We start from the raw sequence: 27,947 nt of genomic DNA, 5'->3' as shown, positions 1-27,947 counted from the left end.
TTACTTTTGGTATCAAGCTGTGCGCGATATTTCTCAAATCCTTTGAGCCGAACTCGCTCTCCCAATAGTTGAAGGAATTCTTCAAAGGCTGGGCCAGCTGACTCATTGTTGTACATCTCTTCTTCAGTGCTCTGTCCAGCTTTGCAGTACATGATGCCTACTTTCTGCTGGTAGTTCAGCTGTGAAGGCAGGTAATACAATGCATATAAATACAGGCAGATCGACTTTGTTCCACTTAAATGCTAAAAGGTCCTAGAAGGCATATGCCCAGAAAATAGCTAACATCTTCCTTCTCTTGAAGTCCTTCTGTGTTTTGTGTCTTTGATCCAAAGAAAATAAAGTATCTATAAACTTCATAAATTGAGAAAAGGCCAGAAAAATAAATGAAAATTTCCTGTATATAAAGATCATGCATCATTAGACCAGATCTGTTAATACTATCAGAAATTTCTGGTAATCAATTACAAAGTATAAAATAAGGTTATTTAAAAAAAAATCCTGATAACTAAAGGCAATTCTTGTTTTATGGTGTCCCCCCTTTTAAAAGGGAGGCCTTTATAAATTTAAAAGCTGAGGTCTACTTTATAAAACATACTTTTTTTTTTTTCTTTTGAGACGGAGTTTCGCTCGTTACCCAGGCTGGAGTGCAATGGCGTGATCTCGGCTCACAGCAACCTCCACCTCCTGGGTTCAGGCAATTCTCCTGCCTCAGCCTCCCGAGTAGCTGGGATTACAGGCGCGCGCCACCATGCCCAGCTAATTTTTTGTATTTTTAGTAGAGACGGGGTTTCACCATGTTGACCAGGATGGTCTCGATCTGTTGACCGCGTGATCCACCCGCCTCGGCCTCCCAAAGTGCTGGGATTACAGGCGTGAGCCACCGCACCCAGCTATAAAACATACTTTAAAATAAACTGTTTTGCACTAAAAGTTTCACTAATTTTTTTTTTTGTAAAATTAGAAAAGACCTATCTCCCAATACTGTTTTCCCAATATATTAAATTACAAATCTTGCTTATATCTTTGTTACAGCACTACTATCATCAATACTATACTTAGAGAAACTTCTTTTTCCAACAGTTTTCTAAAAGATGAGTGTCTGCAGAGAAACTTTAAAAGAGGCTTCATAATGGCAAATCAACTCGTGGTTAACATTTCTTCCTCACATGCAGTTAAAATGAAGGATTAAGAGATTTACATATAACATTAATCAAAACATTTATTCATCATTGAAAAGTCATTTTGCAAACAAATTTCAAGGTGGTACTACTGATCATTTAACAAGCAATGAGTTTTCAACATAAAAATGTATACTTTGGGCTGGGCACGGTGGTTCACTCCTATAATCCCAGCACTTTGGGAGGTTGAGGGGGGCAGATCACTTGAACCCAAGAGTTGAAGACCAGTCTGGGCAACATGGTAAAACCCTGTCTCTACAAAAAATACAAAAATTAGCCAGGTGTGGTGGTGCACACTTGTAGTCCCAGCTACTCGGGAGGCTGAGGTGGGAGGATCATTTGAGCCCGGGAGATCGATGCTGCAGTGAGCCGTGATTGTGCCACATACTCCAGCCTGGGCAACAGAGCAAAACTGTCTCAAAAAAAAAAAAAAAAAAAAAGAAAAGAAAATGTAGACTTCGAATTCTCCAATGGCATCAGGACAATTCTTACCACTTAATCCTATTACCAGAGTGGCATTGCAACCACCATATCAGTAAGGTTTTGTCTAATAAAAGGAAGGGAAGAGGTGAAATTTTAATAGCTAACATTCACTGAATACCTACTACGTGCCAAATACTATGTGCAGTGTTTAACCTACACTAAATTCTTACCCTCATAATGGCCCACAAGGCAAATACTACACCTGTTTGACAGATGAACGAAGAGACTGGAGAATGGAAGAGGGAGTAACTAGTCCAGTAGGGAGAGACACAAGATTACAAACTGTCAGTTCCAGTGACTCAGCTCCATTAAATATCACCAGGACTCAACCAGGTTTGTCTTGCTCTATTTCTACCATTGTAACATATGTCTACAACTTCTTATTTGCAATTCTGAAGTTGAAAGGTAGAAACCAAATTTAAACACATTTGGCAGCTAAACTTGATATGGGGCTGACATTAGTACTTTTAATTTATTCATATTTGTGTGAATATTCACACTCTCCCTGCATAACTGATTGTGGGCTGCTGCCCCAGATCTCACTGGGAATATTACAACATGGGTCATGCATTTTATTACCTCTCTAAAATCTGAAAATTCCTGAATCCTGAAACACAGCTAGCCCTGCCATTTTTTTACTAAAGGTCTATGAACTTGAACTACCATTTTCAACTTTCCAAACCAAATGGTTCAGATAGTGATAACAGAAAATGTCATTGAGGGAAAAAAAAACGCAAAAAACCTTTGCTTGCTTTGTCCCCCTCCCCTGCACCCTGTTTAGCTGACAAGAAAGCTCAGCAGCCTTTGCATTGTGCATAGACAAGAGAGTTTCTGGAGTTCCATAATCCTATCCGCCTGACTCTATTTTACCTGCACTGGTTCGAGGAAGGTAAGGTTCCAAGTCGGAAACTTGCACATAACTGGATATACTGATATTGGAATATTTTAAAAATAGCATAAAACCTGACCTATTGCTACCTCAATTATTAACAGAAACACATTTGGGACTTAGTTCATTTTTGTATAGCACACATAAGAAAAAAAAAATCAGGGTAAAATTTCTGCCCACTACTGACATTTAACCCCTTTCTCAACTGGCCTGCTTCCAATGGCTGAATGTGGCTAATGCTTAGAGGGGAATGCTCCCACAGATAAAGGTTTCATCTTGGCTTTAGAATTGAGCTAAGTATCCTATTAGATCTCAACAAATAAAAAGAGAGAGATAGTCTCGATGTCTATTACAAAGGAAGTCCTTAATACAGCCAGATCCCAGGGCTGAACATTACCTGCCTCTCCCTCAAGGCAGAACAAAGAGACCAAGCAATCTGTAGAGAGGAAGGGGCTTTAAGTTACATGTTGTCTGGCTGTGCCTCCCAGGACAGACTTCGCTTGCAACAATGTAAAACAAAAGTCACCCTGACTAATGGGAAGCATTACAGTCACAATGAATTTGTAGGTGCCTATTTAAAACCTCTAAGATAGAGACCTAAGATTTCATTGTGCAACACTCAAAAGGATTCATTTATTTAAAAAAATAGTTTCCTGCAGAAAGAAGATAAGAACTTCCCCCAAAGTAGTGGACAAGCAGAATTCAAGGACACAACAATGTGCTTCTTCTGATTGAATTCTCATACCCTAGTGAGCTCCATCTGCAGATAGAACCAACTGGTTTCCCCAATTGTAAAAGGAATGATCCTTTAAGAGGATTAGGAAATTCCTTTGAAAGTCCAATTTCCTCTGGTTTGAAACTACCAAATGTCACTTGCTGTATCCTCAAAGGTGACAATATGACTGCATCTTGATTTCTACTCCAATTAGATAAAAGGTAGGTGGCATTCTCTGAACTCAGAATCCTTAGTTAGCAGCCATGCTCCCAGACAGAATGACATGTTGACACGAAGTTAAGTAAATGTAATCGGGAACATTCTAAAAGAAGCAAATGTACATGGAGGTAAAGCCATGATGTGGGGATTTTGGATTGTTTTGTGGTTATATAAAACAGTATTTATTGTTTGAGAAACACACAAACATACCTATATGGACTTACGTATCTGAATATACAATACTTTAAGGTAATGATCAAAATAGAGTTACGACGACACCAGATGCCCTCCTGGAACAGGCTAGGTTTATCCACAGTTTAGCATTCTGCTTTGGATAACCCCTGGGCCATTTAGGAATGCTGCTGTAATTCATGTCTGCAGATCAGCTGTTCATATGGAGCACTGAGGGAAGTGTTGGGCACTCAGTAGATGTTTGTGCCTACAAAAGTGATGGTGGTCAGTCCAACAGGACAAAGGGTATATTTGAGATGAAGGTCTTGAATCTCAACAAAGTAAAGGGGTCTTTCAACACCTACTAAAAGTAATGTGAGCTTCTACAGCTGGGAACCAACGGTAGATAAATTCGCTCTTCCTCTCTAGAGTTAAGACACAGACACTGCAATCTGACTTAAACAGGCATAACTTTCTGGAAAGATGGATGATAGTCACAGCCCTGTACTAGAACAGAGATGTGAATAACCAATTCTCAGAGCCCTCTTAGGAAGTTTTGCATTTTACGTCATCTTCCCTGGTATCATGGCCAGAGGAAGGCCACTGGGGTAGCGCAAACCATGAGAACAACCCAATTCTAACATTCTTATGAAACCTCTATTATTGTCTAATTAAATTTAGAAATTTAAAATAGTCACTATGAGTTATTTCACTGTGCAACAGTTCTTGAAGTGTGGACCGTGAACTTCTGAGCATCTCTGAGAACCTTCTTGTGGGGAGTGATGAATCATGACATCAAAACTTTCTTCATAACACCATGAAGAGTCAATCTGGTATTTTCCATGGACATATGCACTAAGGTGCATATGTCAAATTGCTGGCATCTTAGCATGAATCAAACAGTGGCTACAAACTATACCAGCACTCCTTGCGTTCTTTTTCTCTGCTATAGTCACCCCTTCCCCAAATAAAAATCCAGTTAAAAATGTCCTTGATGAAGCAGTCAAATTTAACTTGTATTAAATGTAGACATTGAGTATATGCTTTTTAATATTCCATGTGATGAAATGAAGCATATATATAAAGCATCTTTTGCCTACTGAAGTACTTTATGATATCTCAAAAGGAGAAGCACTTGTTCATCCGAGCTGGAAGATGAACTCTGTGTCTCTTTCATAGAAGACTGCTAGGCAGAATAATTTTCCCTTCAACACACCTACTTCCTAATCCCTAGATCCTGTGAATATGTAATGTTAACGGTAAAGGGGAACTCAGATTACAGATGGATTTAAGATTGCTAATTAGCTTATGGGGAGAGTAGCCTAGATTATCCAGATGGGCCCAATGACTGAAAGGTCCTTAAAAGTGGAAGAGGAAGGCAGAAAATGATAATCAGAAATAAGACAATGGAGGCGAGGTGGGGTCAGAGGGATGCAACACTGCTGGCTTTGGAGATGGAGGGCTATGAGCCAAGGTGCACAGACAGCCACTAAAAGCTGAAAAGGCCAAATACAGATTCATCCTTGGAGCGCCCACAAAGGACACAGGCCTGCCAACACCTTGATTTTAGCCCAGTGAGACCCATATTGAATTTCTAACCTATAGAACTGTAAAACAATGAATCTTTTTTTTTTTAAGGAACTGAGTAGGAGTAATTTCTTATAGCAACAATAAAAACATAACTAAAATCACCATTTTCATATGAAAGAACAAACAACAAATTATAATTATACAGGCTTGTGTATTTGGGAGATATTGTCTTGAAAATAAAAAGGGGAATCTGTTACTTCAGCAAAAACAACTGACAATATTTCCTGACAATAACAGAATTTAAGCTCTAAAGCAAAATTTAAATTTTGGGAAACTTATACCAAAAGGGTGTAAGTTTTTGGTATAAGTTCTCACTATGAGCTTGAGAGCTTCCCAAGACTTAAATCTTTTTCTAATAAGATCAATTGAATATTTTCATTATTGTAAACTAAGTAAACACTTACAAAATCTGCATAAGAGAACCAATTTTTCCAAATGACTGATGCATGAAATTACAAAATCATGGATGAGTAAAAGATTCATTCAAGGCCAGTCAAGGTGGTTCATGCCTGTAATCCTAGCACTCTGGGAGGCCAAGGCAGGAGGATCACTTGAGGCCAGGAGTTCAAGACCAGCCAGGGCAACACAGTGAGACCCTGTCTCTCTAAAACAAAAAAAAAATTAGGTGGGTATGGTGGCACGTGCTTGCAATTCCAGGACTTGGAAGCTAAGGTGGGAGGATGGCTTAAACCCAGGAGATGAAGGCTGTAGTAAGCCATGATTATGCCACTGCACTCCAGCCTGGGCAACAGAGTTCCACCCTGTCTTAAAAAAAAAAAAAAAAAGATTCATTCAAAGTGCATAAAAGTCAATGAATTTTTAATTTAACAGAATACACTCATGATTTCAGATTCCACATTGCTATTAACCTTTAAGAAACCACCATTTGTTGAGTTTTGGTGTTATATCAGAGGAAAATATCCACAATTAACTGAAAGGGCCATACGAAAGTCCTTCCTTTTCCAAGTACATAAACTCTTTTGCGGCCAGATTTTCTTCATCTACTCCAACCAAAACAACATATTGTAACAGACTGACAGCAGATGCACATATGTGAGTCCAACTGCCTTCTATTAAGCCAGACATTAAAGAGAGCTTCAAAAATAATACTTTCTTTGCACTAGTTTTCCATTTTAGAAAACATTTTTCACAAACATGATACTTATATTAACGTGTAATCATTTTCATTTTATTATTTTTTAAAATAACAATATTTTAAAATTTGTTTTGATTGTAATGTGGTAAATAAACACAAACAAAAAAGTCGAATAAACAAAAAGCTCTTTGGGATCCTTAACTTTTAAAAGAGTGAAGGAACTCAAACATAAACATCTGAGAACTGTATTGCTATGCTTTCTTTTCTATTTCTCTAATGACTAAAAAAGTCATCTAACTTTTCCTATGTTCATTGGTTATTCTGATAACCTTTCTTCTGAAAATCAGGATTTTTCCCTTTGGCTGCTGTTAAGATTCTCTGTTTATCACTAGTTCGAAACAATTTGATTATGATGTGTGTTGGTGGCATTTTCTGCATGTTTCTTATTCTTAGGGCTCATTGAGTTTCTTGGGTCTGCTTGCATCATATGTGGAAGAAAATCTGGAACTATTATTTCCTTAACTACTTTTTCAGGTCGTTCCTAACTCCTCTGGGGACTCCAATTACATGAATATTAGGTGAGGTGAAGTCGTCTCACAGTACATTGGATTAATGCTGGTTTTTTGCAATTGTTTCTATTGCTATGTTATCAAGTTCACTAATCCTTTCTTCTACAATGTCTATTATGCTATTAATTCTATCCAGTGTATTTTTCAACTCAGATACTATAGCTTTCATACCTATAAATAGAAAATGTTTATGTTTTCCAGATTTCTACTTAATATGTTCAATCTTCCCACTTCCTGAACTTATAAAAAGACATCAGAGTCATTTTTGTGGTTTTAATTATTTAATTATTTTATCTCCTTCCCCACTATAGGTCATATATTCCTGCTTATAGTTTTTAATTAAATGACTGTTCATCAGACATTACGAATATTTCCTGGGTACGTGTTGGATATTGTTGTATTCCTATAAAGTATTATTGAGCTAAGTTCTGGATCACATTTAAATTGCTTAGCAATAGTTTGAGCCTTTCAGTTCTTACTTTTAAACTCTGGTTGTGCCAGAGCAGTATTTAGTCTAAGGATAATTCTGCCCCACTATTGAGGCAAAAGCATTGAGGCTCTACTCAATGCCATGTAAATTATGAGGTTTTCCAGTCTGGTTTGTAGGAGTTGAAACTATTTGCACTAGGGGTAGACTGCTTATGGCTTTCTCCTCTTGATATTCTCTGTGCTCTGCAAATTCTAGCCTCCCTGGACTCACATGTCAATCTCAATCAGGGAGGACTCTGGGCTTCAACTGGGTATCCCCTCCCTATACTGTAGCCTAGAAACTCTCTTCAGGCAGAAAGCTGGTGCAATCTTAGGTTTTGCCTCATTTGTTTCCCACCTCCCAGACAATCAATATCCTTCACTGCCTGTCATCTGAAATAGGAGTTTTATTTTTCCCATTCCTGTATCCATATGCCTTTTCTTTTTCTTGCCTTATTGCACTGACTAGAACTTCCCGTACTATGCTGAATAGCAGTGGTAACAGCACATATCCTTCCCTTTCTCCAGTCTCTCACTATTAAGAAAACTGCAAGCTATAGAAGTTTTGTAGATGTTCTTCATAAAGCTGAGAAAATTCCTAGTTTTTATCAAAACTAAGTTCAAATTTTATCAAATGGTTTTTCTCCATCACTTGATATTATCACATGATTTTTCTTCTTTAGTCTGTTAGTATGATGGGCTACAGTAAATTTTTTTCAACACTAAATCAGTCTTGCATCTCTAGAATAAATCCAACTAGTTCATGGTCTACAATTTTTTTTTCTACTTTATTACATTTGCTAATTTTTTTTCCAAGGAATTTTACATGTACATTCATTCATGAGGGATGTGGTCAGTAGTTTGTTTTTTCCTACCTTTGTCTGGCTTTGGTATCAGGGCTTCATAAAGTGAAATTTAAAATGTTCCTTATCTTGTATTTTCTGGAAGCAATTGTGCAGAACTGGTGATAATCTTTCCTGAAATGTTAGGTACAATTTTCCAAGAAAACCATCTGGCCCAGTAGGTTTCATTTTTGAAGTTTTAAAGTTATGATTTCAATTTTTTTCCATAATCATAGGGCTATTCAAATATTCTATTTCAGTTAGCTGACTTGTGACAGTGTTTTTTGAGGAGTTGTCCCATTTCATCTTGTCAAAATTATATGTATTCAGTTGTATACAGTATTTCTTCAATACACTGTTGCTACTGGGAGGGTTGGTGGTAATATCTCATTTCATTCCTGATAGAGTAGTACTACCGTATTCATGAGGGATATGTTCCAAGACCTTCAGTGAATGCCTGAAACCGTGGATAGTACCAAACCCTATATAACTATATACATGTTTTTCCCTATGCCTAAAAATCTATAATAAAGTTGTTATTTTTTTTTTAAGAGTCTCACTCTGTCACACAGCATGGAGCACAGTGGCTTGATCATGGCTTACTAAAGCCTCCAACTTCTGGACTCAACTGATCCTCCTGCTTCAGGCTCTTGAGTAGGTGGAACTACAGACATGAGCCACCAAGCCTGGATAAATTTTTTTATGTTTTGTAGAGATTGTGTCTCACTATGTTGCCCAGGCTGATCTCAAACTTCTGGCCTCAAATGGTCCCCCCACTTCAGCCTTCTGAGTTGCTGAGATTACAGATGTGAGCCACTGAGCCCAGCTCAATAAAATTTAATTTATAAATCAAACATAGTAAGAAATTAACAACTAGTTATAAAATAGATCAATTATAACAATATAATGCAATAAAAGTTAAGTGAATGTACTCTCTCAAAATACCTTATTGTATTGTACTCTGCTATTTTCAGACCACAGTTGACTGCAGAAAGTGAAACCACGAATAATAAGGGACTACTCTGTTGACAAGATTTGTATCGTCTCTGTTTTTCTTTCTCAGTCTTGTTAGACGATTTTCAATTTTATCAGTTTTTTTCAAAGATCTAGCTGTGTGTGTGTGTGTGTGTGTGTGTGTGTGTGTGTGTGTGTGTGTGTACAGGATCTGGGCTTTATGAAAAAATTTTAAGGCACCCAAAGATGTATTTTTTTTTTTTTTTTTTTAAGATAGAGTCTCATTCTGTCGTTCAGGCTGGAGTGCAATGGCACAATCTTGGCTCACTGCAACCTCTGCCTCCCAGGTTCAAGTAAATCTGCCTCAGCCTCTTGAGTAGCTGGGACTACAGGTGGGCACAAACATGGCCCGGCTAATTTTTGTATTTTTAGTAGAGATGCGGTTTCATCATGTTGGCCAGGCTGGTCCCAAGTGATCCCACCACCTCCGCCTCCCAAAGTGTTGGGATTATAGGTATGAGCCACCACTCCCAGCCAGATCTAGCTTTTTCTTTCATTAATTTCCTTTAATGTTTTTCTATTTTCAATTTCATTAATTTATGCTCTATACCATTTCCTTCTTTCTACTTGCTTTGGGTTTATTTTGCTCTTTTCTTTCTAGTAACATAAGGTTACGACCTTAGATTTCTGGTTTGAGATGTTTTGTCTTTTCTAACGCGGCATTTAGTACTGTAAATTTCCCCCTCAGCCTGCTTTAATTGTATCCCACAAAATCTCATATGTTGTCTTTTCCTTCCCATTCAGTTTACATACATTTTTTCACTTCCCTTGAAGTGTTTTCTTTGACCCTCTGGTTATTTACAAATCTGTTTTTTAGTTTCCAAGTGCCTAGAGATTTCTCTATGATGTTTGTTATTTCTAGTTTCATTCCATTTTGATTAGAAAACACACTTTTTGTCATTTTATTTCTTTTAAATTTGAGGATGTTTATTTCATGGGACAGGATATAGTCTATCTTGGCATACATTCCATGTGCATATTAAAAGAACATGTATTCTGCTGTTGTGAGTGAAGTATTTTATGTCAATTAGATATTTTTAGTTGATTTTGTGAAGTTCTGTGTCTTTGCTGATTTTGTCTAGTTGTCCTTTCCATTGTTGAAGGAGAGATGCTAAAATCACCAACTGTAATTGTGTATTTACCTATTTCTCCTTTTAGTTTCATCTATATTTTATTTTTTCCTTCACGTTACAGCCGTTTGATGCATACATATTTAGAATTGCTGTTTTCTTGGTGGATTGACCTCTTCATCATTATGTAATGATCCTTTCTGTCTCTGTTAATTTCTTTGCTCTGAAGTCTACTTTATCTGACATTATTAAGCCATTATAGCTTTCCTTTGATTCATGTTTGCATGGTACATCTTTTTCCATTCTTTCCTTTCAACTTACTTATGCAAGCAACTCTATAGTTTATATAATTGGACAATGCTTTTTAAAATCCATTCTGCCTATCTCTGTCCTTTAATTGGTATATTTAGATCTTTTGCTTTCAATGAACTAATTTCTGCATTAGAGTTTAAGTCTGTCATTTTATCTTATTTTTCATTTATTTTCTTTACCTTGTCTTTCTGAGAATTACTTGAGTGCTCTTTAGAATTCCTTTTTGATTAATCTATAGAGCTTTGGAATGTATCTCTTAGTCTTAAGCTTTTTTAGTGATTGCTCTATGTATTACTTACTATATATATCTTTATCTACATAGCTGGTATCTACATGCATCAACATTTTACCAATTGAAGCAAAGTGTAGAAACTTCACCTCTCTTAGTATCTTTACTCTCCCCCATTTATAAAATACTTATATTTAAAAATTCCTGTATATATGTTTGAAAAACACATTTGACATTGTAGTTTTTGCTTCAAAGGGCAAAATAATTTAGGAAACTTATTAAGAAAAGTATTTACCCATATTTTTACTCCTTCCTTCTCTCTCAAGTTCCAAGACCCCCCGCCCCTTTTTCTTGAGGATGGGAGTTTCGCCTTTTTTACTGGAGTGCAGTGGTGTGATCTCAGCTCACTACAACCTCTGCCTCCTAGGTTCAAGTGATTTTCTTGTCTCAGCCTCCCAAGTAGCTGGAATTATAGGCGCATGCCACCACACCTGGCTAATTTTTTGTATTTTCAGTAAGACAAGGTTTCATCATGTTGGCCAGGCTTGTCTCAAACTCCTGACGTCAGGTAATCCACCCACCTCGGCCTCCCAAAGTGCTGGGATTACACGTGTGAGTCAGTGCGCCCTCCCAAGATCCCTCTATCACTTCCTTTCTGTTTAGATGACTTACCCACTTTTAAAGGGTAGGTCTACTTGTAACAAGTTCTCTTAGGTTTCCTTCATCTGAGATATCTCAGTTTCATTCCTGAAGGATATTCTCCCTGAACACAGAATTCTGGGTTGACAGTTTTTTTCCTCCATCTCTTGAAAAATTATCATGCCACTGTTTTCTGGCCTCCAAGGTTTCTGATGAAAAATCTGTGATTCAAATTGTTCTTCTCTTATAGGTAACATGTCATTTCTCTTTTGCCTTTTTTTTTTTTTCCCGTATTTAGTCTTCAAAAATTTTACTATGATGTGTCTTGCTGTGACTTCTTTGGGTTTATACTGTTTGGGATCTGCTCAGTTTCCGGTTGTTGGTATAAGCAGTGATTTTGAATTGAATTCTGGACATTTGAGATATTAACTTACAAGACTCTGGATCTTATTTAAATCCTCCATTTAGCAGGCTTTCTTTATTACCTTTCTGGTATCGAGAAAGGGACACTGCCAGGTGGAGTTGAACTTCAAGTTCCCTCCATGACATCTAAGGGAAAGGGGCACCTCTGAATTCCTAAGCAGTGGAGAGAGTTCCAGCTCCCTATTAGGTCTCTCCTAACACCACCCTGGCTGGTATCAGGCATGCATGATTACTACTCCCTGTGTGGCTTTCACTGACACTTTGATAAGGGGACCCTGTTATTGCTGGGTATGCCAAATGTCTGACTCTCCACCAGGCCTCTTCTGATGCCACAGTGGGGAGCTGGAGGGGTTGGAGGGGTGCTTCATTACCACTACACAGTGATGAAGGTTCCAGCTCCTCAGTTAGCCTTCTCTAATAATGCCTCAGCAAGGATTAGGGAAGAGGACAGGCTGTGGGTTTTTGTTTGTTTGCTTGTTTTTGTAGTGTTCAGTTGGAGTAGAGAGGTTCCTGTTTTAAAGTTTTCTGTCTAAGTTTGTCCTTTTTTTGTTTTTTGGTGTTTTTTTTTTGTCCTTCTGCAAAAAAGAACAGACTTTTGGGGGACATTTTGGCTTTGCCTACAGGCATTTCTGACTTCTTCAGCCCAAGACTGGGATATCTGAGCAAAGTGAAAACCCAGGGACCTCACGGCTATGCCATTCCTGAGATCTCAATGTCCCTAACCAGCCCGCTGCTTCCCTCCACCTTTCAGATTCATTTTATGTTTGTTTTTTACATGTGTCCAAGGTTGCTGGCTGTACTTAGCAGGAAGAATACAGAGAAATACATCTACTCCATCTTTCCAGAATCTAAAGTCCAAACTTAGTTTTAAAAATATTTTGTCCAATTTTCCTGGTTATTCTCAATGGGTGGGCTGGTCTGCAATAAGCAACTTTGCCATTACTGAAAGTAAAGACCTTGGTCATTAAAACAACAACAAAAAATTCATGTAATTCACATTATTTGCTTTGATTTGTTCTTTATATACATAATTCTCTTAACTACTTCCTGAAGATAAATCTCTATACTGTCCTCCAAAAAGAATGGCAAAGAAACTAGAAAAATTCAGTGTTGAGAGCAAAAAAATGCCAGTTAGAAAATGTATATCCTCGTTGGGAATTACTAACAAAAATCCAACTGCTTTAAAAAAAATGACATGTGGATACTAAGTAGTAAAGTTCAAAAAAAAAAATCTGACAAGAGATGCTTTCAAAATTATTTATATACAAGTACACATATTTTAATCTATTTTTATATTTGGCATAATGTAAAGGAAATATTCTACACACACAATAATTTTATCTAATAATGTGTTGTTCAAAATTTCTCACAAAGATAAAAAGCTTCATATTAGGTATTACGTTGATACTAAATGTACCCAATATTTTTGATACTGAGATGAATTTCAATTATATAGAAAAAAAGTCTTCATTGCAGTACTGTTTGTAATAGAGAAGGACTGAAATCTACACATAAATGCCCATCAATAGAGAAACTGATGAAATAAACTATGGTACAGCAGTACAACGGAATATTATGCAGTAGTAAAAATACTGGGAAACCATTCTATGTACCGACAAAAAAAATCTGAAAAATATATTACTAAATGAAAAAACCAAGTGTCTACAGCCTGTTATATTTTGTATAAGGGGTTAAATAAAGCTGCATATGCATATTTGGTGGTATATGCATAAAGAAATAGAAATACAGAAACTAACAGGGTGATAGCTATCAGGGAGGAGAGAAAAGGGTCATAGGAACAGGTGGAAATGGAACCCCGCAATGTAAACATAGTCGTTATTGCTTTGATTTGGGGACCATCTGAAACTACTGCCTACTTCAAATAAATCCTATAGGAAAGAAATTAACTTTCTATTTTAAAGCTGAATTTAAAACACAATCCACAATTCAAAATCCAGAAGACTGAAATGTCTGCCACCAGTTCCTGTGTCTTTTTGAATTGTGAATCACAGTCCTCACCTGTGGTCTTAGTCTTACTGTGTTCTATCACTGCAAACTGTAATCCTACCATAGCCATGTCTTCCAAATGCTAATGCTATTGGTCCCATTAATCAAGAATCTTCTCATTGGAAGGGACTCCATCCTGTCATCCAATCCAGCCTCAGCCAGGAAAAAACAGGGATGGGTCAGCAGAGAGTGATCACTACTTGCAAACACACAAGACAAAGCTACAGATGTCATTGCCTTCCTCCCCTGACTAGATGGCCGTTGTGGCTATTTCCTTCCTGAAAATGTACAGACAGATCCACCAGTTGTTTGGAATCAATTTGGTAGCCATCTGAACTCTAAACATGCATTTGCTAATATCATACTCAAAGAGAAGATTAAAATTCTAGAAATGGCAATTGTTCTGCCAAAGCTTCATTTATAGACAATCAGTTTTGGAAAAAATATTTCCCCAATGGGTCATTTTTCAAAACTAGCTGCCTGAATCAATGAGAAAATGACTAGTCAAACTCATTTCTCTTCACAATAAAATAAGGGAGCAAGGCAATGAATAGCCTAAGTCAGCAGAGAATTCCACTCATGTCCTTAATCAAAGGGTCAGTGCTATTCATTACCACATAAACATTGCTCATTTCCTTACATCCATTCTTGAGATATTTATTGCAGACTTAAATTAAATATGATCACTTTCTCTCTTACTCTATGAAAGATAACTTCTTAAAAATTTCAGAACCCAATGAATATTTTCATTTCACTGCATTTTTAATAATCTAGAAAAATGGTGACGATTCATTTAGGCAAAGTCATTATCATGTACATGAAACCTGACATTTCCTAATGAAAACAGAACTACCAATTTTCTCCACTGCAAACTAGCAACTGTACCTTAAATATTTATAAACCAAATCCATTCCAATTTTATTTGGGTTTAACATATTACACTGAATACTGGGCACTGAAGTCTGCAGCAATAAATCCAGTTTCTTCTCCCATTCATGGGGAGGGAAAGGAGGACAGAGTGGCTGATGTATTGGTTAAGAATGCAGGCTCTAGAGTCTAAGTGCCTGAATTCAAGACCAGTCTGCACAGACCCTAATTGTGATTAGTGTTTGTGTCTCAGTGCTCTTATCTATAAAACAGGAAAAATAATAGTATCAAAGGATTCTGAGGATTAAATTAATTCATGGAGACTATTTCATGCAGTACGTGGCTTAGTCACTGTCAATAAAAATCATCTACTTTTCTTATTCCCTTATATGTGCCTCACACTCCTGCTCAGCAGGATTCCTTGCTGCCTCATGAATGCACTGTGTGCGTCTGTCCTTCCAAGCCTTGTTCCTATTGTTCTGAGTATGGGCCATCCAATTGCTTACTCCCTGGCCTGACGAAGCCTTTTTCCCTTCCAAGGCCCATCTCATTCTGATCCAGTTAACCAATTATGACTTGTCCACATTGGCTTGTACCTCCATTGCTCTGTTTGCAATTCTCTTATTAGATTCATTATATTAACGGTGACATCCATTACAGTAATTTATGACCCTGTCTCCTTCATGGATAAAGACTATGTCTTACTATCCTATTTTGTTCTCTACAGTATTTAACAACCCACAGAGTCATACCTACAAAGCATTTATTGGATTTGAAACAGTCATGCTTACTTGTGAAAGTAAGCATAATACGTCACCTACAACAGAAACTCTCTCATAGGATATTTATAAAGATTAAATGAGATAATGCATTTAAAGGGCTACTAACAAGTTACTATCTTATTATCAACAGCTCCTATTTTTTGAATGTTTTATCACATGCCCAGCATTGTAATAAGCTTTACATGTGGGAACGCCTTAAACCAGGGCTTGACATAATTATCCTTCATTCTCCTTGCATAAAGTAGATGAAATATAGGTATTTTTAAATGATTGTTGATGAAAAATGGTTCTAATATGGCAAATTTAAAAGTATCTGAATTTTCTACATCATTTAAAAGTTGACTTGATTAAATGACAAAATTCCTAATAATTCACAGTAATGTTTTTACAATTATTTATCTATTTTTTTAAGAGATGGGGGTCTCACTATACTGCCCAGGCTGGTCTCGAACTCCTGGGCTCAAGTAATCCTCCTGCCTTGGCTTCCCAAAGTGCCAGGATTACAGGTGTGAATCATAGCACCCAACTTACAGCATAGTTTTGAGGATCAAAATATTCCAATATTCTACACTGAATTCCTAATTAGAAATAAAAAAATAAAGATAACAGATTTTTTAAAAAACAATTAAAAACAAAGTAATTCAAGATATGTAAATAGGATCTTGGAAATCTTAAAACTGAAGAGCAGTATTATGCAAATTTGTATCTAGTGCTTAGGACTATTATGGGATGACAGGTAAGAAAAACAGCTCTGGGAACTTCTGTACAACTTAGTCCCCTTGACTGTTTAATAGGCCAATCACTGCAATCTATTGCAAAGGGTTGCTGTGAGGATTAAATCAGATTATGCCAGTAAAGTGATTAGAATACAGTAAAATGAAACATATATTTATCTCATTTGTTTCTATCATGAGAGATGCCCCCAACTGTACTGCAAGTGAAGATCAAGATGCATGACAATAAGAATACAAATTTTCTAAAGCATCAAGTGTTCTTCTAAATTCTTACCAGTGTGAAAATATTAGCAGGTTAGTTTTGTCTTCTCACTGCCATTTTATATAACAATGAACATGGACATCAATAAGTAGTGAAAGACCAGGCACAGTGGCTCATGCCTGTACTCCCAGCACTTTGGAAGGCTGAGCAGGTGGATCACCTGAGGTCAGGAGTTCCAGACCAGCCTAGCCAACATGGTGAAACCCCATTTCTAATAAAAATGCAAAAACGAGCCGGGCATGGTGGCTCCCCTGGGTAATCCCAGCTGAGGTGGGAGAATTGCTTGAGCCTAGGAGGCGGAGGTTACAGTGAGCCGAGATGGCATCACTGCACTCCAACCTGGATGAGAGACTGAAAGCCTGTCTCAAAAAAAAAAAAAAACAGTAGTGAAAATCCCAGAAAGGCATCAGGATGGAGAATGTAAAAGCTTGGACAAGCCCCAAAGAATAAGTTCATTTTCTAAAGTAAATTTCTTCAGGAATTGAAATGTCCACTTCAGCTCCCACATATATATCAAGTTAAATAAAAAACAAATTACTAGATTTTTGTGCAGTGCTTTCTATTTTACAGATAAAATTTTAATTTACTTTTCTGTTCACTTTAGCTTTTAATAGTGGTAAAATGAGGAATTAAAGCACCAAAGTGTTGAAAGGCAAAATGCCACAATATAGGAAACAAATTGTGTCTTCTTTTTCAAAGCATGATTATGTAAGACAGTTAATAAAAAATAGAAAAGATATTAAAGGAATCATTTAAACCAAATGTAGAAAGAGATTTAAAGCTCTTTTTGATGAGTCCAGTTTCCTGGTATCACACTATGAATCTATTTAAATATAAAGATATACAAAGCTGGATATTTTAAAATATGACGACACAGATGGAAACTAAAAATGCTTTGCAATGATTCATATGCGTAATCCACTGCACTTATAAGCATTTCCTTTTTAAAATCTGTATTTGTAAAGGCACCAAAATAATCAGTTTCTCAAAATAATTCCAAGGCACTAATAAGATTTCCTACCAAAAAAATTACTCCCAAGATTAAAAGCCTAAGTATGCATGTCGTCTGCCTTATCTCAGTGCAATCCTGGCTTTGAATGCTGTGTGTATGGAGATAAAAAAGACAGAGGCCAACCCCCAGTGCTCTTTAGTTCCAGACACGGAGCTGTTCATATGGAATAGCATGCTTTGAACCTCTAGATTCCAATGCCTAGTAAAAACTATTGTTTAATAGTAATACTCCTGCTGAATGGGATGACATATTTAAGGCACTTACTTTCAAAGTAAAATTTAAGAGGCTGATTGCCAAATTTTAATTTTGCCTAGTAAACATATTAAAGAAAACAACTATCATATATTATGATTAATAATTTAGGAAGGAAGAGACATTTTAATACTTCCAAGAATAGGAAGGGCATAATTTCAAAACAATGGCCAGTTTTGTGAGTTAAATTTAACTTTGAGTTCAACTCTTCATAGTGTTCTTATCTTTTGTATGTGGATAGGACTACTCTTAACAGATCAGCACCATCTGTGATCTGGAACTTGGCAATCACTAATAGAGGACACAAAATGTGTCAGAAATCACCATAACGTCTACAACTATGGTATCTATTTTGTATTTACTATAGTTAAAACAAAAGAATGGCGATAAATATCTCCCTTACATAAAATAATGTTTTAATAGAAATTTCAAATGTTAAGTACATGACTATGTTATGTCTAAACGTTTTTATTCTCCTTAATAAACACAGTAATAGAAATGACTAAATCAATAAAGTTGGACCTAATCGTAGTTTTTCTATGCCTTTGTTAGAATAAATGTTCAGAATATTTACTGGAAAATAGGCTCCAGAATAGGTAAGTTTATACATCAGTAGTCTTTTGAATCATTCAAAGTGCATCAAATTTTCACATTACAAACAAGGATACTACTTACAGCATTCTTTAGATGTATGTGTCAAATAGACGTTAGCTGTGCATTATGAAAATTGAAACGGACAGAAAAGGCAAAGATTAGAAAAGAGACATCTGGCCAGGCGCAGTGGTGCATGCCTGTAATCCCAGATTGTTGGGAGGCTGAGGCAGCAGAACAGCTTGAACCTGGGAGGCAGAGGTTGCAGTGAGCTGAGATCACATCACTGCACTCCAGCCTGGGCAACACAGTGAAACTCTGTCTTCCAAAAAAAAAAAAGAGAGAGAAAGGAGAGAAGAGAGGAGAGAAAAAAGAGAAAAGAAAAGAGATATCTAACTACTGCTCCATTATATATTCTCAGCGGCTGAATTAAAATAATAAATATACCTTAAATATACCTGATTTTTTGTACTCCCATTCGTTTTAATAAAATTGGAATTTTTGATTAATTAAGGACGTCCTATACAAATTTGTTCACAAAATTATATTCACTACCTGGACCCTTCTGTGAAAATTGAACATAATAAGAAAAAATGAAAGAAATAAATAAAATATCTGAACCAATTTTATTTTTGGAGGAATTTTTAAATATAATTTTAAAACTACTACCACCCACTATTAGGATGCAATATAGCTAAAATGCTTAAAGAAAGAATTAAAGTAAGAGTATATAAATATATTATCTATAAAATTAGCCCATATGCTCAAATTATTCCAAGCAGAATGTGAAATTTTACATTTTTATATTTAAAAATCTTGGCTAGAATATACCTTTGGTGGTACTAATAGACTTTGAAACTCTTAAGCTTTTAAGAACAATGTGGTGAAGTGGCACAGACATTGAGGCAGACTATATTTGCACCCTGGTTCCAAAACTTATTAACTGTGGGAAATTGAATTTATTACTTAATCTCTCTGAGCCCCAGAGTCCTTATCTCTAAAATGCAAATAATAATAGTACCTTTCTCACAGGGTAAGGAGATTAAATGAGATAACACAGTTAACATACTTAGAGAAGAACTTGCAAACATGCTCAGTATTATTAATAATTTATTATTACTGTATTGTTATAAATATAACATTATTATTACTGCTATTATTTATTCTCAGACACTTGAAAAATTTACTATATATATAGATTATAAAAGAATTTAACATAGTTTAAAGTGTCCTATTTATAAATTCTGACATACAGAATTCATCAAAAGAGAAATGTTCAGCGTTCAAAGTAAGAAAAAGCAAAATAAGTAATTGCAAAGAGAGTGTCTTTCACAATAAAAGGTATCCATTTTCTCCATCAAAACAAGAAATATTAAGGTCTGTATTCTGGAAGCCTAGTGGGAAATGTGAGCAAGAATGCTCTCCTCAGAAAGACAAACTCACCCCTTGTTCATCCAGTTTCATGAGCTGCTCTGTGACCTTGGGCGTGTTGAAGGCCAATCGCAGGCACTGGACATTGAGCTCAGGAACAACGTGCTCCAGCACTTCTTTGAGAGGCAGCCCTCTAGCCGTCGAGTGCTTGGCTGTCGAAGGAATGGCATCCTCCAGGACTGAACCTCTCAGTGTCATGAGCTGCAAGAGAGACGAGCGCTGTGGTGAAGCTTCTGGGATGTGAGATGCCTGAAAACATGTACATGCACTGCAGGCCTGGACTGTGGGGCTCCTCATAGAGCTGGGGAATGATTTTTGATGGGAAAAGCCAGTGAGAGAGAAAGAATGAGAAAAGTGGTGGAGGATACTGAATACATGAAAAATGAAACCAATCTTTCAAGACTAGAGGGGGTCCAAGGAGCACATAATCAAGACTTCTGAGGATTTAAATACCAAAACACCAAAAATAACCAAAATATTTCTGAAGTAACAAAAATAACATTTCCTTAAAAGAGATCAGTAAAGATCACCATGTCTATATGGCTATACAATGTCACTATGCATACTAATTAGGAATTAAGAAGGCTGAATACCTAGAGTTTGGATGTTATACTTCTTTGAATTATAAAAAGGGGGAGATAAAGTTTTAAGCTTCAGAATGCATGGCTGACAACCATAAACTATTCATGTCACCAAATGCTGCTGACACTGGACAATCATCACTGTCAAAACAGCAGCAAAGGCAACAGCAGCTGAAATTACTTTTGATTTTCTCTTATTTCTTAAAATGCCTCACCTTCTTAAAAGACTCTCCATTAATACCTTAAGCAAAGACATTTTCCTATGTAATGATGATTTGTCAGAGAAAAGTTAACCAGATATGAAGCCCAAAGTAGTCTTAATTTCCAAAAATGTTTACATGGCAAAGTTGTTAACATAATTTAAATACTATATAAGGAAAGAAGAGAAAACCCATCAAATTGAATACATTTCCATTTAGCAACAGGAGCTACAAAAGCTAGTGGAGTGCATGTTGGGGACTGAGTGTCAAATATAAAGGTGTGAGGTCAGAAAGACACAAATGCAATCTCAGAAGGACAAGTATACTCAACAAAGCATAACAAGGTCAGGTCCTCGGAGAGTCCAAAGGCAGAGAATGGATCACAGTAGCTCAGGGCATAAAGAAAGGCCCTGTCGAAAGGAATGATTTTAGGAAATGGCCAAGAACAATTTCTACAAAAAGAAAATGTCAAGAGAGAACATGAGTAAAGGTATGGAGACTGGGAAAAAAAGGAGTTAAGCGGGAAGGAGTGATTATTGTAGATGGATACAAGAGTGCAGGGAGGAATGGATCATGCAGCTGCGAGCTGGGGGCGCACGGAAGACCCTGAAGCTGACTAAGTGATACATGCCTCAATGGGCTCCTACCGGTCAGCTCAGGACGTGCTCATAGAGGGACGATATATACTCAAAAATTAAGTGCAAATAAGACGAACTGCAAGAGGAAGCAACTGGAGGCAGAGAATATAATTAGAATGGAGGCCCTAACAGTCTTCAGGTAACAGGCAAACCAGGCATGATTTAGGATTAGCAGGGAAATGCGAACCAAAAGAAGAATCACCAGGGAAGTAAAATCTAAAATCTAGAACAGGGATGTCCAATATCTTGGCTTCCCTATACCACAATGGAAAAAGAAGAATTGTCTTGGGCCACATATAAAATACACTAATAGCTGATGAGCTTTAAAAAAAATCTCATAATGTTTTAAGAAAGTTTACAAATTTGTGTTGGGCCACATTCAAAGCTGTCCTAAGCCACATGTGGCCCTTGGGCCATGGATTGGATGAGCTTGATCTGTAACATTTGCCCACAGGTGAGGTCAAGACAGATGGGAGTAGAAAAAGCAGAACTTAATAACATCTTATTTTCAATACAGGAAAAAGTTAGTAGAAATATTTGCAGTCTATTCATTTGATGAGTATCTTTTCTCTTTTATTATAAACAATTTCTTTCAAACAAAAAGTAAAAATCATTTGCCTATTACTTAATGTATAATTTGACACAAATAGTTCTTATGTTGCTTTTAAATCATGGAAAATAGCTAACTCAGTTATTTGGCTCTTTTCTTCATGAGATAATATATAGCTTGAAATAGGGAACCACAAAGGCTAGAAGTGTTCTCAATTTAGAAGCCAAGACCAAAAACATGAGAGACTGCATCCTGAGCCACAGAATGTAGCTAACTTCATGAAAGCCAAAGCAGATGAGAAAAAGAATGACTCATTTTTTACATCCCAGTCACTAGTATTACTAATATTTTTGTTAATGATTTCCAGAAACAAGAATGAAGTGAGTCCTTGTAAGTCCTGTGTTCCTATGCTTAAAAACACTCGTGCCATAAAATTTTGCTTATAAACAAACTGCCATGCCTACAAAGGTATGTCTTCTTTTATGTTTTGCACAGTTTATTTCTACTAAAATCAAAGAGATTTGTTTGTATTTCTGTTATCTTGCTGTCAGTTACTGGCACTAGAGTGTCACTGTAATGTTTTCTTTTTTCTTGCCTTATTAATCTGCATGAGAAATTAGTAATATGAGAAGTCCCTGATACAAATTAAATCTTATTTCATTTGTAATAAGTAAAAGGGCTTCAGTGAAGAGTGAAATAACTCTCTCAAAGTCCAGGAGCTACAGACAGGGATCACTATTTGGAAACATTTCTATCAAAAGCCTTATACAATATTACCATTGAACCAAATTTAGGGATTATTTTTTATTAGAAAGAAAAAACATTATACAAAAACTTGTGGTGATTAATTACATAAACATTAGAGGGAGGAAGGAAGAAAGGAAAAGGAGGAGAGACATGGAGGAAAGGATGAAAGGAGAGAGGGAAGGAGGGAAGAGAGAAACAGGGAGGCAAGGCACTATCTGAGGCATCAGGCAAGCTGTACTGAACTACTCAGACAGAAGCCCCACCCTCATGAGGCTGCACTCTAGAGGAAGAGATTGAAAGCAAACAAAATGTAACAGAGAAGAAAGTGTTAAGTATTAGTGAAAAATAAAGCACTGAATTGGAGATGAAATGGGAAGGTAGTAGAAATTTTAGATTCAGTGGTCAAGGAGGGCCTCTGTGGTTTCTAAGTAAATCCTAGATGGAAATGAGGCAGCCTGACAGAGAACACAGCAGTGGGGAGGAATGACAGGCATCTGAGCCCCAAGGCAGCGGTGTCCTGAGGTGGCCCAGTGAGGAAGGAGGCCAGTGTGTTGGGGAAAAGATCGAGCCAAGAGGAGTTACAAGGGATGAGGTGCAGAGAGATAACTGGGAAGCAGATGTGCATGGTCTCCTAGGCTAGCAGGACAGTGGCTGTTTCTCAGAGGGAGATGAAGAGGCTTTCAAGGATTTTGAACTAAGGAATGACAAGATCTCAATGACATTTCAGGAGGAACCCCAATGGGTCAAAAGGATGCAGAGCTTCAGCACAGAAGTGGGAAACCAGTTCTCAGAGCAAGACTAGGACCAGGACTGGGCAGTGAGGGTGGGAGAAGTAGTTGAGTTCTGGGCATACCATGAAGACAAAATGAGCAAGTGCTGCTGACAGACCAGATCTCAGGGGCAGGAGGGAGAAGAGGGGAATAAAGTGTGACTTTAATGGTTTCCAACCTGAGAAAAATGCAATAATAGAGTTGTCATGAAGTGAACATTAATTTGAATGTAAAAAACAAGTGGTAATGGTTTTTTTGGACACTTGACTTGAAGCTTTTAGTCAAAGGCTAAGGAAACAGACCCAACAGACACAACTCATTCAAATGGGTTAGCTGGAGAGAGACAGAATCTTATGACCAAAGAAAGCAAGTAGAATATTTTGGGTCAAGGTAGTAAAGCAGAGAGAACAGAGGCGGGAAAGGTAAGAGTTAGTGTGGTTCACAGACCAGAGTGGAACTTATGCAGGTATTAAGGTAGGAGGCAGAGGCTGGGATCAACTGTGGAAAGCCTGCAAGACATGCCGAGAAGGGAAGCTCCTGCAAACCAGTGACAGAATCCGACAGAGAAAGAAGGAATCGTAGGAAACTTTAACCTCTGGCATGAGGGATGGGATGAACAAGTGGCAAGGTAATGAATTTAGCTGGATAAAAAAACAACACAGAAAAGGAAGAATTTGATGGGGGTTTAAATCAGAGTGGCCTTGGGAAGCGAAGAAGAGAATGGGAAAGACAAAAATACTTGGAAGTAAGATAACTGAGGATCACTAAAAACTGGTAGGATCTGGGAAGCTAGAAAGGAGCAACGACCTGCATACAACTCCAAAACACACAATGTGATGTTTTCTGTGCCTCTGTGCTCAGCAAAAGGATTTACACCATGTAATGATTAGCTTTGTCATGGAGAAAAAGCACATGAGAGTATGTTAGTTCACTTCTCTCTGGCCAGTATAAGCAACACATTAGATATTTAAGTCTTGTCTTTAAAAATCCTATATTTAATTTCCCTGGAGTTCAGGCTTAGGAACAATTACTAAGTGATGCCAACCCCTGAAACTTGTTTTGCATTCAATGGGAGAAATGAAGCCAAATGCCCTATTTAAAGTAGTTTCAAAACCATTATTTTCTAGATGACTCAAGGGTATTAAGTATTAATGCACAGCAAAAATCCTAAAGTGAAATAGCAGCTGAGAGGCAACAAATTGGTAACTGGCCCAATTATATAAGTTTACAAAGAAAAAGAAGAACCTCATAGTCCCAGACTTGTTCATAGGTTTTTTAAAAAAATTATGTGTGGGTTCTTTTTATTTTTCCATGTCTTTTTTTAGCCCAAACTTCATTTTAAAACAAAAACTCACAGATTGTGTGTATTTGGATTCCTAAAGAGCTCTAAAAGCCTGTTTCACTTACAATTAGCCCCTGGTTCAAAGAGTATACCTTCTAGGTCCCAGAAAATGGGTCTCAAAGATAGTAAAGTCAAAGTGGAAGAAGAGTCTCTTTCCCTCCTTTTTCTTGCGTGAAAACATGCGCTCAGCAAGAGCTTGGAAGAGTGAATTAAGTCTTTAGTGGCCTTCTCTTATCCCTAATACTCTGGCCCTCAAGTTGCCTTGGTGCTTTCCAGCAGCCCTAAGCAGGATACACAATATCCCACTGGGGATTCTGAGGGCTCCAATTTCCTTAGGCCACACTTAAAGGGCATATCTTTCTCTGAATCAAAACTCCTCACACGCATATTGCATCTATTCAGAGGCCGATGAAAAGAAGGGATCCAGATCTAACCATCTTATCCACCTCCATCTCCACCAGAATAAATGAAAGGGATCTTCACTTATTCCAAATACATCTGTGACCAAGTGCTATTAAATTTAATTGCTTTGCTACTGCTACCATTTGCCTTTTTTCCCCCATTTCAGTTAAACCTCAAACCTCTCTCATTTGTGACTTACCTCACTAGTTCTAAAAATTATTCGGTAGTTGTATGGAGATCCATTTTCTTTCATTTCTTCTGGTTTTTCCCTTCGAATGCTCACAGCCACTGGACCAAGATTCTCATCAGCCCCAAAATAGTTCCAATGTTCTTAAAATAAGACAAAACAAAGTTAGAAAATCTACCTAATACTTTGAAAATGTTACATTCTGCTCTGTATTTAACGTCACCACTCAGAAATCATATCAATAAAATGTAAACATTTAACAAATATTAATATTGTTCAATCAGTTATAAAAACAAAAACTTGGCTACATAGGTTTAGTTCCAGAGAAGATAACATTGAACACAGGTGGCCTGTTGAGCTTTTTACTACTCTACAGATTACTACTCTACTATTTCTCAAAATAAATTTGTATTTTCTCCCAATATCCTACTACTTAAATAGGTTACATTTGTGCATACTTCCTTGCCTAACAGAAGGCTTGTTCTAGGACTTTTTAGCTTCTGTTTTTTTGTTTGTTTGTTTGTTTTTTAATTCTAAACATATTGAGAACAGACTTTGAAGAAAGGGGGATTCCGCCAGATTAAAAAAGATTTCCCTGGATCGGAGAGAGAGATGTGTGGCTGTGAGTCACTGGGCGGCACTCTGCCCCCAGGGAGCCTGTGTATGGTGGAGCAGGCGCTCAGAGGAAAGAGCTTCACAGTGCCCCAGGGAGGCAGCACCCAGGGCTCTGGGCCACAGCACAGTATCTCACAGTGCAGGGCTAACGTAATATATGTGGCCAGGTGACTGACGAGCCCAGAGCCTCTCTTCAATGTTGTGGCCTTTTGCCCAAGGCCCCAAACCTTAGCACAAGCCTCCAAAGGACTGGTTTTGAATTTACCTTCTTGACAAAAAGAAAGATAGGGATCAAAATTAAGTTAATTTATAGAAAATGTTGAAGTGATATTTACCGTGCATATACGTCTTTTAAAAATTTAAACTGTTGATACACACATAAGATGTTCACAGATGAAGAAGTCCATAAAACACGAAAATATATGAAAAACTAGAACAGATAATTTATTTTTCAAACCTCAAAATGCTTACTTTTTACATTATTCTGTTTCATTTATATCTGACATGGCTAAATGACTGAATTGTGACATAATATGTCATCACACAAAATGCACACATATTTGAAAATACATGCTATTTACATACAAAATATAAGTATTCGAAAATCCATGAGAATAATAAGAAAAAATAGCATAAATGTCTAATCATGTAGTTTAAAATTTAAGTAATGCATATGAAAATACTTTGCGCGTACTAAAGCACAATTATAAAAGCTACAGTCATAAATGTTGAGGGCTCTCTAAGAATATTATCATAAGCCATGGGAATTCAAAAGAAGAAAAACACAATGGGAATACAAGCAACAAATATGTCATATATGAGAAATAACCCAATAAATGTCACAAAATTCATGTACAAACACTTATGTATATCCTCAGAGCACAGCACATAAGAATCACACTCAGATTATTTACTCTTACTTTGCACACAATTCTAATAAGCTTGGTTGTCTGGTCTTCAAGCTCACAGCTTTATTTCAGAGGTGTGATAATTCCAGATGTTGACAAAGTCGAGGGTGTAGGGCTGATACAGACTTGCATGCAGACAGCAATGTGATAGAACAACTGACAACAAGGAAGAAAACAGAAAGGGAGGAGACAGAAACAGTATAAAAAAGCCGACAAGAACTTAAGACAGCAGCCTGGGGCCATTTACTGAAGGAGCAGAGCTTAACACGCTTTGATAACCTCAGAGGATATTGTTGTATCACTGCAGCACAGAACAATACTGGATGCATCGAAGATGAGTGTGAGTCATATTCATTACCTGGTCCTTGTATTTCAAGGACTCTAATAAAAACCAACTTCTAGGAACTCCTCAAATACACCCACATACCTGAGAATGGGCAGGTGGCATGATAGTTCTCTGCGGGTGGAGAAATACCCAGATATAGGGCCACTATAAATTCGTCATCAATAATCTCAACTCATCCTCATCCTCAAGCTTTCCCTGGTCAACTCTCTCCGTTTCTCCAGGGCAGATGTTGCAAACATGCTCTATTCTCCTGTAACCATTCCTCACCTACCTTCTCCTTAATCTTAGCAAATGACAATGTCTGCATCAAAAGGAAATAAAGAAGCCATTTCAGATGCAAACTTACTCACCATCCACACAAATTTACCAGCATCCTGCCTCTTGCTTTCTTTTCTGTATGATCCAAAGCCCCACCCTGACCCTCATTTGCCCACTCCTCCTTCCTAGGCACTCAGGTTCCTTAATGACTCTTTTTTTATCTTCAACTTCTCTCTCTAAACTTGCTGATTCCCATCATCATTTAATTACCTTTAAACTCACATTGATTCTCAACTCCTTATCACCTGTCAGAACTAAAGAGTTATCTCTTCTGTCCTTTGTTCCACTGGAAACTTCTTGAAATAGCTGTCCAATTCCTCACTTCAGAATTATCATCTGAATTCCACTGCATGGGTCACCAATGACTTTCTCAAAGTTAAAACAAATGGTACTGTTGGTTCTTACCTGGCTCAAACTCTACATAACATCTAGCATAGATGATCACTTCACGTTTCTAGAAACACTCTTACTTCTTAGTTCCTATGACATCGCCTTCTT

The 27,947-nt window shown here is 37.2% G+C and overlaps 1 protein-coding gene across 13 annotated transcripts in view; it reads right to left on the bottom strand.

The window, feature by feature from the left end:
- Positions 1 to 27,947, bottom strand: part of SIPA1L1 (signal induced proliferation associated 1 like 1) — a 385,273-nt gene that overhangs the window by 89,733 nt on the left and 267,593 nt on the right. For all 13 annotated transcript variants that reach the window (XM_064374995.1, XM_064374996.1, XM_064374998.1 and 10 more), the window contains 3 exons: positions 25,275 to 25,405; positions 19,858 to 20,046; positions 5 to 179 (listed from right to left, as the gene is read on the bottom strand). In XM_064374995.1, coding sequence (XP_064231065.1) covers positions 5 to 179; positions 19,858 to 20,046; positions 25,275 to 25,405 — 495 coding nt within the window. The remainder of the gene's footprint in view (positions 1 to 4; positions 180 to 19,857; positions 20,047 to 25,274; positions 25,406 to 27,947) is intronic.

The sequence above is a fragment of the Aotus nancymaae genome, unplaced genomic scaffold (assembly GCF_030222135.1).
Source record: "Aotus nancymaae isolate 86718 unplaced genomic scaffold, 86718_ANA_hifiasm-v0.15.2.pri h1tg000011l, whole genome shotgun sequence".
Classification (NCBI taxonomy): domain Eukaryota; kingdom Metazoa; phylum Chordata; class Mammalia; order Primates; family Aotidae; genus Aotus; species Aotus nancymaae.
This window is presented reverse-complemented; position numbering and strand designations above follow the sequence as displayed.